The following is a 17,700-nucleotide window of genomic DNA, read 5'->3' on the forward strand; positions in this document are numbered from 1 at the left end:
TGCCAGTTCATGGTTAGGTTGTCACTGTTGGGAGAGAGAACTGATGGACTTAATGTTAGGTACTTCCCAGGGCTGAGTGCAGCTGCCCGGTGAAGTAATCCAGAGGGAAACTGCAGAAGTGAGCCTGATGAAAATACCCCTTACCATATCCTCATTCAGTTTGCCCTGGCCTATCCCTTCCCCATAGCCCAGAGGAAGTGTCTGTGTCCACAGAAAGTCAGTGGCGTCAGTAGCTCCTGGCTTTTGTTTGAGGAGTCAAGAGAAGAGATTCCTTCTGCCCTTCTCACCCTCTTCTACGTACAGAGCAGCCAACCAGTTTCTCTTGTACGTTTCCCCCATCTCCCTTGCCTGAATATCAGCAGTTGCCACACCCAGCACATGATAAATCAGATTTTCAGATGAGATCCATATGCTCATTGACCTGAAGTAGTAACTAGAAAAGGAAAAATCCTCTTACTTTACCAAGTATCCCAGCTGTTGCAGCAACTTCCTGGCGGGGAATGAACTAGTAGGTTAAGGAGTGATTAATGTGACTGCTTCCAGTAATTTTGTGCTAGCAGAAGAGTTTGTGGCTAATTCACAACCAAATACTCCAATGCAACTGAGCTGTAGGAACCAGTATGAATGGTATTAAAATGCCTTGAAGTAGGACATCCTTTTTGTTTTTCTGATCTGCCTCTCTACTCCATTCCTTCTAGAGTTCGAAGGATAGTTTTGGCTCCTGATGTATGAATTGCAGATACAGACATACATTATGCAAATGAAATTGTGCACAATCTCAAATTAAATATCTTCTGTAACTGTTAAAGTCAAGGGGAACAGAGAAAGGCACAGGATGTGGCTAATTACAGAAGTTGCTCTTGTTCTCGCTCTGTTTGGCTGTAAAGCTCAGGTTGCCCCATAATAAACTATCTGTCTGGTGCTGCCATTAATCCATAGCATGGAAGTATTTCCTTTAAGGGAAGGTGGGGGCGGGGAAAGAAAGAGAGCAAGGCAACCGTGTCGCTAATAAGCTGGGTTCCCTCTGGCTTGCGTTACTACATACGTTCCCCTTCCCCACGTTTATATAACGGTGCTGAGAGATCGCAGAGGCACGCTGCCTCAGCATCTGGAGTCCAGCCCAAACCAGCTGTTTTCTCTTTCTGTCTGCTACCTGCAGATCACGTGCTTTGTGCAGTTCCCTCACATGTCTTCTGCATGTTGTTTTAAACAGGGAGGATAGTGATCGACGGAATAGACATCAGCAAATTGCCTCTTCATACTCTCCGTTCCCGACTCTCCATTATTCTCCAGGATCCAATATTGTTCAGTGGCTCCATCCGGTAGGTGTATGCCATCAGGGGGTGACAAGCAGCATTGCATGGTATGTTTGTGATGGGCACTGTGGAACAGGAAGGGTTGTAAAAGGGAAGGAACCTTCCTATCTCAGTCCAATCTGTCTACACAGTCTGTCCAAGGGAAGTCAAGTGACATACACAATGCCAGAACGTTCCTTTGGAGAAGACCTGAATGAACTGTAATTGCAGTAACAAGACTCCTGTTATGGTTTTCTTTGCAGCTTTAATTTGGATCCAGAATGCAAGTGTACCGATGATAGACTCTGGGAAGCTTTGGAGATTGCTCAGTTGAAGAACATGGTCAAGTCATTGCCAGGAGGCCTTGGTATGTCTGAACCAAGTCTCTGGGAACATAGGCCAATAATGAAATTATGCATGCACGAGCATGCACACATATAAACAGATACATGGGATCTTACACTCTGAACTGTCATGTAGGAGTTGACAGGCACCTAATGAATATTCTGCCTCTATGCTAGAGAGAATATTCTTACTAAAAAGTGAAGAGTAGTCTGGTTTTGACTCATTGCAGAAAAATCCTGCAGCACTTTAGCATCATAGTGGGGTGACTAGTCAGCAAAGAGTTAAAAAAGAGCAGTTTTACCTCCTCCTTCAGCAGAATCTGGCTCTGCCAGCAGAGCTGTAGTTCTTGTCTAGAGTACTGACAGAGCATTTTCCTTATCATTTCAGATCTGGTTCATGAAGGAAACTCACGTATTTCCTTCCATATTAAGTGTATTTCATGTTACTAAGATCATATTCATACATATTCCTGCAGCCTACCAGATTTGCTAACTATTTGTGCCAACTATTTGCTTAATGATATATTGCTCCTTTCACAAGAAGCTGTGCTTGCTTTTCTTGGTATCACTCCATTACAGTGTTCAGTCAAGATTATGCTTATTAGCTTTTACAGGGAGTTTGCTTGACCCTGGAATAGTGCACAACCAGAGCTTTCATGGTGCCTACTCAAAATCACTGGGTCCTGACTGTATGAACGTACAGCATTTCAGTGGTGTGACATTCAAAGTAACTGATTTTATTACAGATGCAATGGTAACAGAAGGAGGAGAGAACTTCAGTGTAGGGCAAAGGCAGCTCTTCTGTCTGGCCCGAGCCTTTGTCCGCAAGAGTAGCATTCTCATCATGGATGAAGCCACAGCATCTATTGACATGGCCACAGTGAGTATAGCAATTGGCACCATCGATGCGTGGACCTACTAGGAGAGGAGGCATCATCTTCCCTAAATGTCAGCCATGAGATCTCTTTAGCAGAAAAAACTGACAGCTTTTTTGCCTTTCTCTTGTGTTTGGTTTCAGCCGTTGCTGTGGATGTGTTTTAGGGATTGAGGACAATGGTGAAGGGAAAAAAGACAAAATGAAACAGAATCATAGAATCATAGAATCGTTTAGGTTGGAAGAGACCTTTAAGATCATCAAGTCCGACCGTTAACCTAGCACTGCCAAGTCCACTAGAAATGTTTTAGAAAATCCCCTGTGGCATTTCATTACTGAGAATCTGGTGCACAGATCAGAAATAGTATGGAATATGATCCTCTCTCTTAGGTGCTTGAAGACACATGAATTAAAATGTAGAAGGATTAAGTAACTGAAGAAAGCCTTTTCCTTTGATAGGAAAACATTTTGCAGAAGGTCGTGATGACTGCCTTTGCAGACCGCACAGTTGTAACAATAGCGGTAAGTATTGATGCCAGCAGATGCTCTCTTTCCTCATTCCTCAGGCAGTTAATCTTGCCTTTCACCAGTTAAACATCACTATATAAAACTAAAACCATCAAAAAATAAAACTGAAACACAAGGTCAGAATATTCCCAGATACTAGAACAAGTCAAGACACATACTATCAACCTGAAATTTTGCAGTAACTGCTACCTTGCAAGTGGGCCAAACTAAAACATTTAGATCTGAAGAAGGACTTTACAGGAACTTCAGCATCTACACTGTCTCCAAGAAAATTTGCAGTCATTCTCACTAAAAAATTGAAACCGAACCTCTCACTAAAAAATTGAAACCGAACCCATGGGTTAAACCATTATTGAAAGTTGCGTCAAAAGCTAGATTTGAATTTTGCCTCTGCAGTCTATGCATGTATAGTGTCTACAATCATGGCACGAATTTATAAAAGGAGCCGAGATTTCGAAAGCTTGTTGGTGTGGTTTCTCAAGTTGGGTTATCTTTTCTTTCAGAATAAAAAGTTGGGTTTATGATAAAGGTTTTAAAAATTGGAATCAATAGGATTCGATCAGAAATTAGTATCTGCTCAACTAAAAGTTTATGATTTTTTTTCCTGTTTTCCTGCCATTTCTAGTGCCCAAAAGTTCCATATATCTGTGCAGGTATGCACATGTATGTGCATACATATACATGCACATGCATGTACACACATACACAGCGTTCCACCTTGTGATGGAAGGCTTACTCAACAAACAGATGTTTTATCCACGAGATAAATACATGTTTCAACAGCTGTTTCATTTGCTTTGTCTGGAATCCAGTCCTGCGGTTAGAGATTAGAGTTATGCCTCCTGGACTCTGATTTCAAGTCTGTCAGTGACTAGTTTGTGGCAAGCAAACCACTTAACCCAGCTCATTTACAATAGGCTCTAAGGTTCTTGGATGTGTAAATGCTGAAGGTTCTAGCAGTAAGCATATTCTCCCTCAGTTACATGCCATTCAAATTTTCAGTATTGTCCTTCTGACTGAAATCTCACTTTTCTTTTGCTTTGCCTTTCCAAAGTCTGTGTCTCAAGCAAAATGGCACACGTTAATATTTAGCTTTCCTCACAGAGTTGGCTTCATTTCCTTCCTCTCTTCCTTCATGGCTGATCCTTCCTTCACCCACCTGTTTTTCTTTTCTTTTTTCCAGCATCGCGTATCTCACATCTTGGATGCCAATATTGTCCTAGTCCTTTCTGAGGGCTTTCTAGTTGAATGTGACACTGCCTCAAACTTACTCCTCAAAGAGGACGGCCTTTTCACCACTTTGGTGAAGACTCACAAGTAGACTCTCTCAGTCCACACTGTTCACGAGACTTCTGGCTCTTTGGTAGTTATTTTTACCTCTTTAGTTTCCTTCCACTCTGCTTCCTTTCTACTGCACAACTTCTGAGATGACAGTGCAAGAAGGTGTTTATTGTGTGGTTCCTGGGCTTCTTTAATTTCATGACTATTTATGCTTATCGTATTTAACTAAAGCTTAGACAGGCAGCTAACATTGAATCTGTAATGTTAGAGGAATCCACTCCATAAAGTAATCCCTGACCTTCAGCCTTTATAGTGAAATATCACACTTTTAGAGTTCATCCTGTCTATACCTGACTGGCTGTATTCATACGGCATTGAGATCAGACTCAGCCTGGCTCATTCCTGTTGCCTATGGGGCTAAACTATTGCCTGCAGCACCCGCAGATTTAATCTTAGAGGGAGATAATTTATTTACAGAAGGAGACAGCCCAGGAGTGCCCTAAGACAGATGCAGAGCAGACGTCAGGGTACAGAGACCAAGGAGTGGAGCAGGACGCTAAGCCACCGCACAGTGCAGGCATACCCAGGATGTTTCTCGCCCGTATTTCCTAAAGGGAAAGATGTATTTCAGTGATGCGGTAGGATTTATTCCAACAGCTGTGCTGCCCATAATGGCAATTAGCGGACCAAAAGTGAAGTGCATGCTTAAGTATTTTCAGGCTTGGTGCCAGAGGCTGTAAAGTAATTGGAGATCTCTTCAGATTAAAGATCTAGTACAAGGACCTACTCCAAATACCACTGTAAACAAGGATAGCCTTTCACCAACTGGGTATGCCTTGCATTAGGCCCATTAATGAACTGCAGTGAGAATTATCACAGTGAACATTTCTGTATGCTTTTCTTTACGGCAGCATCGGGTTCACACCATCCTAACGGCAGACCTGGTCATTGTCATGAAGCGAGGGAACATTTTAGAATATGATACGCCTGAGAACCTGCTTTCTCAAGAAGACGGCATCTTTGCTTCATTTGTCCGGGCTGACATGTGAAGAATCACATGATGCATTTTAATAGCTTATTTTTAAACAAATGAAATGCAAATATTTTCTATTCAATGTAACATCACTTTTACCTTTTTTTTTAGAGCTTCTTTCTTCACACTTCCATCTTCCAAAATAATAAAACCTATTGCAATACATGTATGCCTCAAAGCAATAAAAATGTCACTTCATTCAAAAGATACTAAACTTGATACACACACACAGGCACACACAGAGGCAGAAGTTTTTAATTCCTGGGAATCTGGCATTTTCCTTAGACTTTTTAGTGACTTTATTTTCTTTTATAGAGAGCAAAAGAATGCACGGCTCTTATAAACTGCATATGCTATGCTGGAACCAGCAATCAAATTGTGCACTTTGTCAAGGAAATGAGAGATCCCCAGAAGCATTGTGTCCCCAGAGGGGAAAAAATAAAAAAAAAAAACAAATCCAAATCCATAACACTTGGGGCAATCTGCTGCATTCCAAAGGCATAAACTTTGCTCTTCAAGTAGTAGTGGAGGAGCAGTGGAATGAGGGAAAGGAATTTCATCAGAAATACGGAAATTCTTCCTGTCCTTCACTTTAGTTTGCACATATAGTTGGCGCAGTACTGCTTTCAGTGCAATGATGGCTTATCCCTACAGCCAGTTCCTAAACCCATATTTGTTCTGCAGACTTTCCTCAATCAAAGATGCAAATCATCCTATAATTATGCATGCTTTGATAGGCTAATCAGAGAATTTTGTCCAGTATCTTAAGACTTTGTATTAAAAATAGTCTGAATTTATAAACTTGATATTAGCCAATCTTTTAAACATGTCCACTGAAATATTCTACTTAAAATGGCATGTAATTAGCCAACCACTAACTGTTTTGTATGTCTTTAGTCCTTCACATTATTTTTTATCCTGAGACAACCTTTCTTTTCCTTTACACATTTCTGGCCTATCTCTAAATCAGATCTAGTCCAAGTATGATTTTCAAATTGTTTCTGAATTTAGATACATATTTACATCATACAGCTTTGAAAATGTTGCCTGCACTTGACTAATGCATATGGTGAGATTCTGAACCATGACGACTGCACAATGGGCACTAAACCTCCAGAAGGAGTTTCACAGACGCTTTCAAAGGCAGAGCTTGAGACATCAGCTTCACGAGTAGTATTCAATGTGATTCTTATTCACCTATTGTTATAAGATTTAGGAAGAACACGAGGTGCACTTAAGCCTATTTCTAGTGTAGTGAAAAGAACATAAGGCACAGTACTTGGCAAAAAAAAATGCTATCAATTTTGGAGAAGTTGTAGGACTTAACAACGGGATTACATGTAGTCTAGTAGTGTAAAAATGATACCGTCGTTTATCCTTTTTTTTTTTCGTCTTAACTATTGGAAATAAAAGCTGTGTGGCACAACTAAACAAAAAAACTCAGTCTTGAACATTTTATGAGGGGAAGTACTTCTGTGATTTCCCTGTCTACTGCTGTGAAAAGTTTTTGCTCTTTTCTGGACTAATTTCCTGTGTTGAACTTTGTCATACAAAGAAAATAAAAAAATAAAGCAGATGTTTACAGCGGAAGCGTATGTTGTTACACAGATTTCAGAGCCAAAAGGCCAAAATCATTCTTGATTTAATTTCATTGTCTTCAGTGAAAAGCTAATTGGATTCATTGCTGTCAGACTCAGTCAGTATGAAGATGAAATACACATAGCTTTTTTATCTGCGTATCTTTGATGACAATGCAATCCTGATTTATTTCAAGTGGTGCCAACTAGTTTAGTGAGATCCCGGTTCCCACTCCATTAAATGGCTGCCGTGGGCCTGGAATTGTGTCAGGTGTCTTGTAGTACTTAAGAGGGGCCAATAATTAGTACCTCTTTCCTCTTACATATGTCCCAGAGCCACTACAGGAGTAAGAAGCACCTTCTTTGCTCATCCATCCCTCCAGAGCCATAGAACTTAACACTGCTGTTGAAACATGTAGAAAAGAAAATACTCTATGGGCTGAGAAAAACCTACCAGCATGCTTTGTTCATTTTGATGGAAGTGTGCAGGAATATTGGCCCTAGTATTATATTAACCATGGTCAAAGTGTTTGATGATTGCTGTAGCATATCCCACAGCTGCCTAGCAGATTTAAAAGCACAATTTGATTCCTGAAGCAATTAATCCTATTCAACATACACAAATCCCAACAGAGACAGCAAACATAAACCAACTGCTATAGACGTACCAGATCTCCTCGCATTATAGCCACTGTGCATATGATGCTATATACGCACCAAGGGCTTAGGCTGAACTTTGCTTTTTTGTGCTTTCCTCTAATGGAGGAAGGTGTTCCCAATAGCCGCACAGCTGTTTTGTTACTAAGAAGGGTGCAGAAGGGACGAAGTCTTTGAAACAAATTTCTCTTAACTTCACATAAAAGTCTTAAACGTGTACCCTTTAAGAGCAGTTTCCTTGAGCTGTGGTGCATACATGGTAAAGGAAACATCAGCCTGGAGATTTTGCTTCTTTGACTCTTGTCACACTCCCCTTCTGCTGGTGAGCCCTTTATTCTCTTGCCACGGCCTTCTTGCTTTTTTTTCCTTCACCATCTCATTATATCATACCCTCTTTGAGGGTCATGCTTGTATCCCTGAATGCTCCTTATTCTGCCTGGCCTCCCACTCCTTCCTGATTTAGCTCCGTAGCCTCTGCTCTATTTCCTCTCTGACACAGCTCTGCACTCACTCTCCTCTCCCCCTGGCTTTCTCTAGCTTTCTTATCATAACACCCCTCCTCTTCAGGGGGACACTTACTCTAGTGTCATCATGTTTTGGGGTTGGGTTTCGTTTTTCCAAGCATTAAACTAAACAAGCTTTCACTATTGCAATATTATGAACTATTAGAACTGCTAAGTTCTAATAGTTCATAACCTAGAACTATTAAGTTCTTTCTTTTACAAAGCAGCTTTGAATGCAAATGCTGGTCATGTCTACATTTCTTTTAATTATGGACAGAGGAAAATCATCTCTGTGAGAGGTCCTAAATTACATTTCTCATCTCCCCTGCATTTCTTTTTCTGCTAAGAGTTTCTGTGGCAGAAGAAGCAAAATAGAAGGAGTAGGATCCCTTGCTGCCAGTACAACTGCTTGTGGCCCCCCAACAGTGTTTCTCAACCTTTAACTTGCAAACAGTGGGTTATCTTTCCCACTCCTTGAGCCGGGCCTAATGGCTGGCACGGATGAGACTGCTGCCTTCCTGTATGTGGCCTTTCATCAAACTAGTAACAGCTAGCTGCTCGTTACTGCCGCTTCTAAACCAGAAATACCCCATACAACCTTTGTGTTTATTACCAAGTCGAAGCTTTGATGCGCTGGGAAACCCACTGTAGGGGTTTTCAGTAGTTCTGGAAGCAGGTCCACAAGCCTCTGCCATAAAGCAATGCTGTTGACAGGTAGCAAGGGGAGGCTTTTGCCTTCTCAAGGTCCAGTGCTTAAAACAGATCTCTCCATCTATTGGCTTTGCTGGGGATCTAAATCAGCACAGTGGATGCTGGGATTCATCTAAGGTGAATTATTTTTATGATGTTTTCTGGGTTATCGCAGCTTGAAAGATGATGAGAATCTCCTTAAGAATAGCTTTGCCTGAACCACTTGTGTTCTGCTAATGTTATTTACACTTCAGGGATTTTGGGAGCATGACAATTATTTGGAATTGACATTTCAAACAATACAGTTACCAAATAGGAAAGTTGGTTTTGGTTTTGGGTTTTTTTGTTTTTTTTTTTTTTAAAGGAAATAAATCAAGTCAGTGGCTGAGAGGACTCCAAATTCTAACCTGAGTTTGTTGCTGATTTTTTGTAATTTTTTGTAACTTCAAACTTGTTTTAGATTAGTATTATATGTTATTTCAAAGAGTCCCTTATAACTAACTATTCGTACTCCTTTTGCTTTGTTAGGAAGAGCTCTTGAAATGACTTGCATAAGTTTGCCATTTGATATACCATAAGTTGTCTGTATGCGTGTGTGTTTACATACACACATATGCAAACTTTTATTTTAAAGAAGGGTATGGTACAAGTAACTCGAGGTTCATTTCCTTTCTGTTCAGAAGAAAGGTTTCCAAGAAAAAAAGTATGCTTTTTTCAATGCCAGGCAAAGATCCACGTCACATCAGTCAACAGGATGATTCACCTACTGGAGGTGCCAGTCTCTCACCAATGTCTGCAGAAGTTTAGGCAATGAACTTGAACTAGATGTCTGCCTGTTTGATCACTAACTTTATAGCCTCAGGGAGCCTCTGAGAGGTAGAGATAGACAATCAGTGGGATTTTTAGCCATGTATAAACCAAAGAGTACACACTGATCCACCAGCATTTCCTGCAAGGCAGACAGCCCTATAGAAGTTTGGAATAGCTCTGATAAGCCAGGGGCATAAGCAAGGTCAAGTTTGCAGGGAGACATCATTGCTTTGTTAGGCAGATTGATGTGCAAAAGAGGTATCTCAAGTGTTTATAAGTTCCAGTTTCATTGCAGACCTGAAAAAGCTCTTTATTTGCAAGAGCTTGCCTGCTTTTTCCAATTGTATCATTTAGCTGAAAGAATATATTATCAAAGACTTCTCTAGCATTTGGATAAGCCCCTTTTAGGTTAGTGCAAACTAGCAGAACACTTCTGCTATAAATTGATACATTTCCACTTAATTCAGTCAGTACCAACATGAATATGGCCCAAAGGATTTGGCATCTCATTATATGTAAAACCTCTGTCAGCAAAAAGTAATTGTATTGAATTATGGTTTTTTTACAATACAGATGACATCAATTTTGAATGTGGTCAGGTAGGTCTCTTCAAACTTCTTATACAATAAATTGTTTGATTTAATTCATTGTTTTCTTTTTGCTTCCTAAAGCAATGGGGTCTCTTGCTTTGTTGTGTAAAGATGCTGATACACTCACATACCATTTAGCTAACGTGTCATGAGGAGCTGAAGGAAACATCACACATACATTTTTACACAAGCTATGTAGCCATTTTATCACAAATGGAGATATAATGTATTTGAGGCAAATGGCTACCTTTATAAAAAAGCTGTGGACAAGGGCCATGTTTTCATTATCATGTTTCCATTATCTAGTGGCAAAAGTTGGAGCGTGTTTCCCTTGCAGGTACTTTGCCCCAGCATCCCCAGTGTGATACCGCCAGTAGAAATCAGTTCTAGAGTATTTAGTGAAACCACGCTGCTACTTGTTAAAATCTCTCTGGAGCAACAATTCTCTCATAAAATGTGTTTAAAAGCAAAAATGAATTCAGCACGTTTGCTATTTTATATCTTCAAGTAGTATCTTTTGAAAGCCTAAATTAAAATCAAAATATGTTATGTAAATCCTCTGATATGAATTCAATGATGGCATGTAAAGAGCTCTTTAGTTTCTTCGGAAATAAATCCTTTCAAAGGCAAAACTAAGAGAGTACTAAAAAGAAGTCTGAAAACAAAACTGTAAATCAAATTCTTCATTACCGTGCAAACATCCCAATCATTTCCACATTGTTTTTTTACTGCTCTGGTTTTTCTCCACCAGAACTGACCTCTGTGTGGAATTGTGGGGAAAGATTATCAGGTTTTCAAATTATCAAAAAATTGTTGCGAGGCAGAAGTTCTCTGACTCTTACAAATTAGGAATATGCTGATGCTGTTTTGGCAGGGCAGCTTAGAGTATTGGCTTGTACGAAGCCGTGGAGTTCAGAGAAGCTTCCAAATGTAATCCTTCAAGAAAAGAGAGATTTTTAGAAAAATCTTAATCTATTTACTACATAGTTATTATTAATTATTCACTATTCATAGCATCTGTCTTCTGCTAGACGCTACCCATGCAAACACAACAGACACTCCTGGCAGGAGCTGTTTATTTCTCTAATATAATAAACCACATTCTGAAGAGACTATAAACAAGCAGTCATTAAAAAAAAATTATTTATAACAATTAGTTTCTATTTGGTGTATTGACATTCATCGTGTGCAAGATGCCTTCTTTCATTTTCATTGAACATGGAGATTTTCATCCTGTGAATTACTATATAATAATGCAGCATTCAGCTCACATGTTACCATGTTGCACATTTCACTGCCCAGTGCATTCATTCCCATGTATGTATATTAGTCATTTTTATATATAAATACATTACATATTTATACATCCTTTGGATAAATGGTATAAATAAGTAATGAATGAATAGTGCCAGCTAGCACTGCCCATAACAGTGTCTCATAGCTATTCCCATGACATTTCTTAACTCCCCCTTTAATTTACTTCAGGGTTTTCTGGCTGTACCAGCTTACATCCATAAATATCACTTAAACGTCCAGTAAAATATTTAACCATGTAACTAAGGAACTAATGCAGCTTAGTGTAAATGACATGGTCCAGAACCACCACCCTTCAGTAGCACAGTTACACATGCCCCAAAGCAGCATATTCTTTGAAAAGCAGAAAGTTACAGATTCATGTTTAATGGTTATATGTGTTTTTATCATACTAGCTAGATTAGGCCTTTACTCTTTCAGCAATACCAGCTATGACCATTAGACATTCCCATCAGAGGCAGGAACGTGAGATTCTAAGAGGCTCTGAGTACTGCACATTTTCATGGCTGAATCATTTGGGTTTGGGGCCATCTACTTCTCCAGGTCTCACCACGGTACCCAAGATCAGAGGGCTCGGAGTGGCCAGGTATTCTGTGATATGATCTTAAGATGAGAGATGGCATCTATCTTCCATCAATGGCATAATCTTAATTTAACCCTCACTCTGCAGCCAGCAGAGATATCAATCTCTTGTAGGCAAGGGGGCCTGGAAGCACAAAGATGGAGAAACAAAAAAATTTGATTTCAGAAATCAGAAGGAAAATCTCCTTCAGCTGGTGGTACGGCCCTCTGAGCCAGCTCCAGGCTTCTCAGAAGAGGAGACAAAATTTTATTATACTAATCTGAGGCTGAAGCCAGTCAGAAGCCTTCTGGCTCCTGCTACACAGGAGGAATAAGCACAGTTTGGACAAGGAGATGGAATGAAAAGCCCTCAACACCCTCAATACCTGTCTTTGTTGCTCCAGATACCACCAGAAGGAAAGAAGAGAAATGGCAGCTATCATTTGTCCCAGCAGTAGGAGTACATACCCTCTCTTAGTTTCTGGGTTTTTGCTGCTTCCAGCACTTTGCCACCAGAGGCAGCTTTACCTGTTCCTAGAGCCGACTCTTAGGCTCTACCTACACTGCTAAATAAAATGGGAAAAGTAGCACAGCCCACCTGTGAGAGCATCCATGTGTCTAAAACCACAGCTATCCCAAAATAAGCTTGCCTTGTCCATTCTGCGCATTTAGAACAGTCTCTGGACCATGCTTGGGGCACCCCACATCCAAGCCGTGCGTGATTACTGGGTGGGAGGGTGCCACCCAACACAAGCCAACACCCTGCCATGGAAGAATTGGAGAAACAACATTGCAGTGGAAGATGTTTTAAAAAATTCAGGTATTAGACACTTCGAGATATCATTTAGTGAGGAAATCCCTGCCCCACAAGACTTAAAATCCAAATGTTATATGGAAATCTGAGATGAGACTGAGCAGAGGGAAGAGGGCAATGACACCAGGGAAAGCAGAGAGCTGTGCCTGGTTGCTGAGGAGCAGGTTAGCAGACCTTGCTCTGAGACTCTCTTGAGTTTGGGAACAGCTCAGACGTTCGGAGAGCTCTGCTGTTTTGAGTGTAGTCTGCTGGAGGTAGACCTATGGGGAAAAAAATGGAGAAATGCAAGAGGAAGACACTAAGGAGTCCAAGCCCTCATTTACCTTTTCCCCAATGCTCTGGTGATATGAAGTACAGCACTGAAGCTTCCCACCAGCTCTTCCACCCCAGGGGCAGGGAGCTACCTTGGCACTGTGCAGCAGGTTAGGAGCTTGTAGGAAGTCCTCCTACACTGTGGTTTCACCTGTCAGTGAACTTAAACCATTTGATGTCTCCATCTGGTGACACATCATAAGAGTTTGGCAAGGAGTGGGAAGAGGAGCATCCACATCTCCACCAGCTAGAGGAGGCAAAGAGGCTAGAGGAGGCACTTCACATCTCTACTCAGCCTATTCAGAGGCTGGTCTGGCCCATGAACTCAGAAATGAGAATCATCATAGAGAGATGGATCAGCAGCCAGTTTTTCCGTAGAAAAAAAGTCATCAGGGAAATAACCAGCGATCCAGAGAGGAGAAGCGCCTAAGGGAAAGAACACTCCAGTGAATTAGCAACACAGCTAGAGACTTACAACCTACCTAGAAACTGATGTACAGACTTTCCATAAATTATGGCATGGGGAGGCAAAGGAACAATCCCAAACTGGTCTCTTCCCAGAGCCTTAGAAGAAACTTCTGCTCCAGGAAGGGGCACGTAACGTGACAGATGTACTTCAGAGCACCAGGTATCAGAAACAAGCTGTACCACTTTGACGTAGTGTTAGGTTTATGGTTGGACTCGATGATCTTAAAGGTCTTTTCCAACCTATACGATTCTGTGATTCTGTGATTCTGTGATTCTGTGACTATTGCCATGTCACCCTGTAGCAGAGACTGACTTGGGTAAGTGCCAGATGTGACAGTACAGTATTTCTGTACGTTGAACTAAAGGCTAAACTGAAGAATGTGGAAGCTAATATCTGCCATGAAATGAAAAACGAGAGGATTACCTAGCTTTGCCAGTGAGGGATACCATGACCTAAAAGGTGGACTGGGTAAAAGCGGTGCCAGCGTTCCTGATACGGAGGTGTTGTGACAGGCTGAGTCTCTGTAGCACTGAGGCTCAACAAAGCGCAGCCTTTGGTTTTCAGCCTGCACTATAAACGAGAGATCTAGGACGAAACAAACACACAGCTAAAATTAAAGACAAAGATAGGGAGATCAATAAGTAGTGTGGGGCTGCAAGAAATATTGGTGGGTTTTGCACAAGGATTTAATACGATGTGGTCATCTCTAGAGGGAAATGAGGCTAGGGCTTATGGCAGAGAGTGAGTATAAGGTATATCCTGGAGCACAAGGCATTTCTTTCAGCTACCCCTTTCTTTCTTGGCTCATGCATGTCCCTGGAGCAGAGGTGGAGTTAGGCAAATAGAGGCTAAAAGATGTTGGATTTCATAAATCAGATGACTGTAGGAACCATGTAATTTGGGTGTGATAATCTTTCCTCTCCTCTCCCCGCTGCTCCCCCCACACTGCTGCGTGTGCAGGAGGCCAGGGGAGAGAGCTGCAGCCCCAGCCCAGAACGGTTCCCTGGCTGCTCTCTCACGGTACGGGGCTGAATGCATTTCTCTAGGACTGTACCCCCTCTCACCAACGCGTGCTGGTGGCCCATGTGCTGGCCCTCTGCAGTACCAGGTGAGCCCTCCAAGGACAGCAGCACTTCCTAGGAGAGGCCAAGGGAGCCAGAGGGGGAGCATGTGTTGCATTGCAGGCAGCAGCAGGGGCCCAGCTCTGGACAGGTTTGGCTGGAGTATCACTGCCCACCAAGCCCGTGGAGCCAGCTGCCAGCGGGTATAGTCTGAAGTCAGCCTACTGCTGTTCAAACTATAGCAAGCTCAGACCTGCTTGAAGAGCTAAGGATATGCTCCGGGGGATATCGCTGCTGCCAGTTGAGACAGTTCACCCAAGATGGTGTGGGTCTCTCTTTCTTCCCCGTGCTACACAGGGAGCAGATACAAAAGTAGGCGATATCTTCACCATGGCCCATCAGCTCACTGAACTACAGAAGCTAAACCACAACATATCACCCCATCTACTACATGGTGACTACATGCAGGGGGATAGAAAATACTAAACTCCCGGTGATAAATGCACCAGACCCCGTTTATCAGCACTGGAAGTACCATAACAGAGATTTACACAACTGCCAACATATTGCTAGCTTTGCGGAGAGTCGACAGACTGCACCCCATAGCCTGACATGCACAGAGAAGTCAGAGTACCAGATTTCGCCAAAGGCGACAGATGTATCATTTCCAAACCAGATAGTTTTAACGGGAAACAATCCCTCTGCCAGCAAACGCACAGAACATCTACAGACTTCACTATGCAACTCAGTAATATTGGACGAGGGGCACTAGTTACATGTATTTTGATGATAAAGACTATTTTTGTCCTGCTGTTCTTGCATGAAACAGAAAAAAAAAGCTGTTTCAGGGTAACAGATGCCCTTAGTTTGCAGTTTCTGCTCTTTCATGTTTGATGGATCTACTGCCAGTTCAGCTAGGGAAGAGTTCATCCATGCTATCCGAATATGGCTTATCAGCTTTGTGTCTTTGTGGAAGCCTCGTGCTGAGTGCATGACATCTCTGGATGCCTGCAAAGTCATCCTATCTCTAAGCTAAGATTAGAATTTCAAACAAAACTTATTACGAAGCAGGATTTTCTGGAAGGGCTGGACACAGCTATAATGTGGAAATTTCAGATTCATGTCTAAGCACATTATTTAATCCTTTTTTAGATAGGCATAATTGTAAAGTGAGTATCAGTAACCCTTGTGGGTGGAGGGGAAATAAAACAGCAAGAAGGGAGATGCATGATGGCCCGTAATAAAACTGGACCCAAACTTGCCATCAATTCTGATCATTTTTTGCCTGAAAAGGCTGTGTTCACAGCACTCAGACACTATGTTCCTTACGAAAAGGGTTAGGAGATGTTTGGGAGATTTTCCCAGCTATTACTTAAATCTCAGACTTGAATGTGCATGTGGCAACCACACAAGTATTTAAAAGGGCAGAGGGGAACATTTTTAGTAGCTGTCACTCTCCAGAGCATATTCATACACTGTAACTCGGGGAAGTGGATGCTGTGCTCAAAATCATGTCTCATAATGTTTAACCAGGAAGAGGGTGAGAGGAAGAGAATGTTTAACCAGGAGCTCTGGTGCTCCTGATCTTCACATCCCGGCAGTCGTGGCCCAGCAGGCTTCCTCGAAGCTAATCTCAAGTGTAAGAGAGGAGGAGGGCATCCCCTCCTGTGAGGGGGAAGCTCTTTCAGTATTGAACAGGTGGAGATGAGATGGGATTTTATGAGCACTTTTCTTCCAATGTATGATGACGGGGAAAAACGATCAATAACTTCTATTTAGTCTCGCTGGGGTTGTGCCAAGATTATTTGTGTGTGTTTGGTGGGACCCCTTCCTACCGCAGCTACAAAAAATCGGGCCTCAGCATGGTGCCCAGTTAAGGGGGAGGAAACCTCCAGCAGGTTAGCGGGGAACAACTGGGGCTGAGAGGTCGTAGGGGTCTCTGACAGTACCAGCACTGGCAGCAGTTTCTGTTGCACCTGACCAGCTTGAGGAAGGTCCCTCCTTGCTCCCACCTGCCCTCAACGATGATTTGGATCCATTTTGCCAAACTAGCTGCTGATCCACACGCTAACTTTGTGTCACATGGTCCCAGTCACTGCCAGCAGAGACAGGGCAAGGAGGCCACCAGCAGCTGAGGGGCCTGGGCAGCGTGAGAAGGGGCTGAGGCCGCACTGGTGGGTTATGCTCTAAGGCGGCAAGTAAATAAAAGTGGCATCTCTTGGTGTTCCTGTGTCCCTGTTTATAAAGCTGTGGATTTCAATAATAACTTCAGAGGAAACTGTGCAATTGGGCATGTGACGTGAGTAAATTTGTGTCAGAAGCAAAATAAAACAATTCCAGGATCTTATGAAAAAGGAGGGGGGTTTCCATGCAGTTCCCAGACTTTTCTTTATTTTTTTTGAGATGCAGCTAGCAGCCATACTGGGGAATATCAGTCTTGTTTCTAGCCCTAGCATGGAACAAATACTTCATAGGAGCTAAAAGGAAGAAAGGAGGAGGAAGAGGAAAAAAAGGAAGAGGAACTTTTTTGCATGTGTATTCTATCCATTATTTTGAATAGTTACACTCAAGTGAAAAGCACTTTTGGAGGCTGCATCAAACAAATGAGTCAGTCCCCTAAGGCCAGTCTCTGCCACCCCGTTTGTAGCAGGGTAACATCCTGAGTTCTCCGAGCCCAGACTACGTCGTGCCATAGCTGGCACCAACGATGCTTATCCTGCAGATACCCACCCAAGTGACTCAGAGTATTTTACTCAGAGTCTGGTCAGAATCTAAAGGTAATCGTTTTAGAGCCTGATTTTTCAGGCTGGAGCTGGTCATCTGCCTAACATTAATTTCATACACAAATGTACATTAATTTAATACACGAATGTTTAGCTAATTGCCTAATAAGACTGGGGCTTTGAGTCTGTGTCTTTTCTGACTACTGGATATCTGGTATTAGAAAATGATAGCACTAGAGAAGTTTCCAGGAATCACTCATCTAT

General features: G+C 42.1%; 1 protein-coding gene across 10 annotated transcripts in view; it reads left to right on the forward strand.

Annotated features, from left to right (window-relative positions):
* ABCC9 (ATP binding cassette subfamily C member 9) overlaps window positions 1-7,076 on the forward strand; it is a 100,529-nt gene extending 93,453 nt beyond the window's left edge. For 7 of the 10 annotated variants that reach the window (XM_075506522.1, XM_075506566.1, XM_075506582.1 and 4 more), the window contains 5 exons: window positions 1,214-1,322; window positions 1,559-1,662; window positions 2,386-2,519; window positions 2,973-3,035; window positions 5,234-7,076. In XM_075506522.1, the coding sequence (XP_075362637.1) occupies window positions 1,214-1,322; window positions 1,559-1,662; window positions 2,386-2,519; window positions 2,973-3,035; window positions 5,234-5,371 (548 nt within the window). In that variant the 3' untranslated portion in view covers window positions 5,372-7,076. The remainder of the gene's footprint in view (window positions 1-1,213; window positions 1,323-1,558; window positions 1,663-2,385; window positions 2,520-2,972; window positions 3,036-5,233) is intronic. The other 3 variants (XM_075506574.1, XM_075506590.1, XM_075506597.1) reach the window with 1 other exon arrangement.
* The last annotated feature ends 10,624 nt before the right edge of the window (window positions 7,077-17,700 follow it).

The sequence above is a fragment of the Mycteria americana genome, chromosome 1 (assembly GCF_035582795.1).
Source record: "Mycteria americana isolate JAX WOST 10 ecotype Jacksonville Zoo and Gardens chromosome 1, USCA_MyAme_1.0, whole genome shotgun sequence".
NCBI classification, from domain to species: domain Eukaryota; kingdom Metazoa; phylum Chordata; class Aves; order Ciconiiformes; family Ciconiidae; genus Mycteria; species Mycteria americana.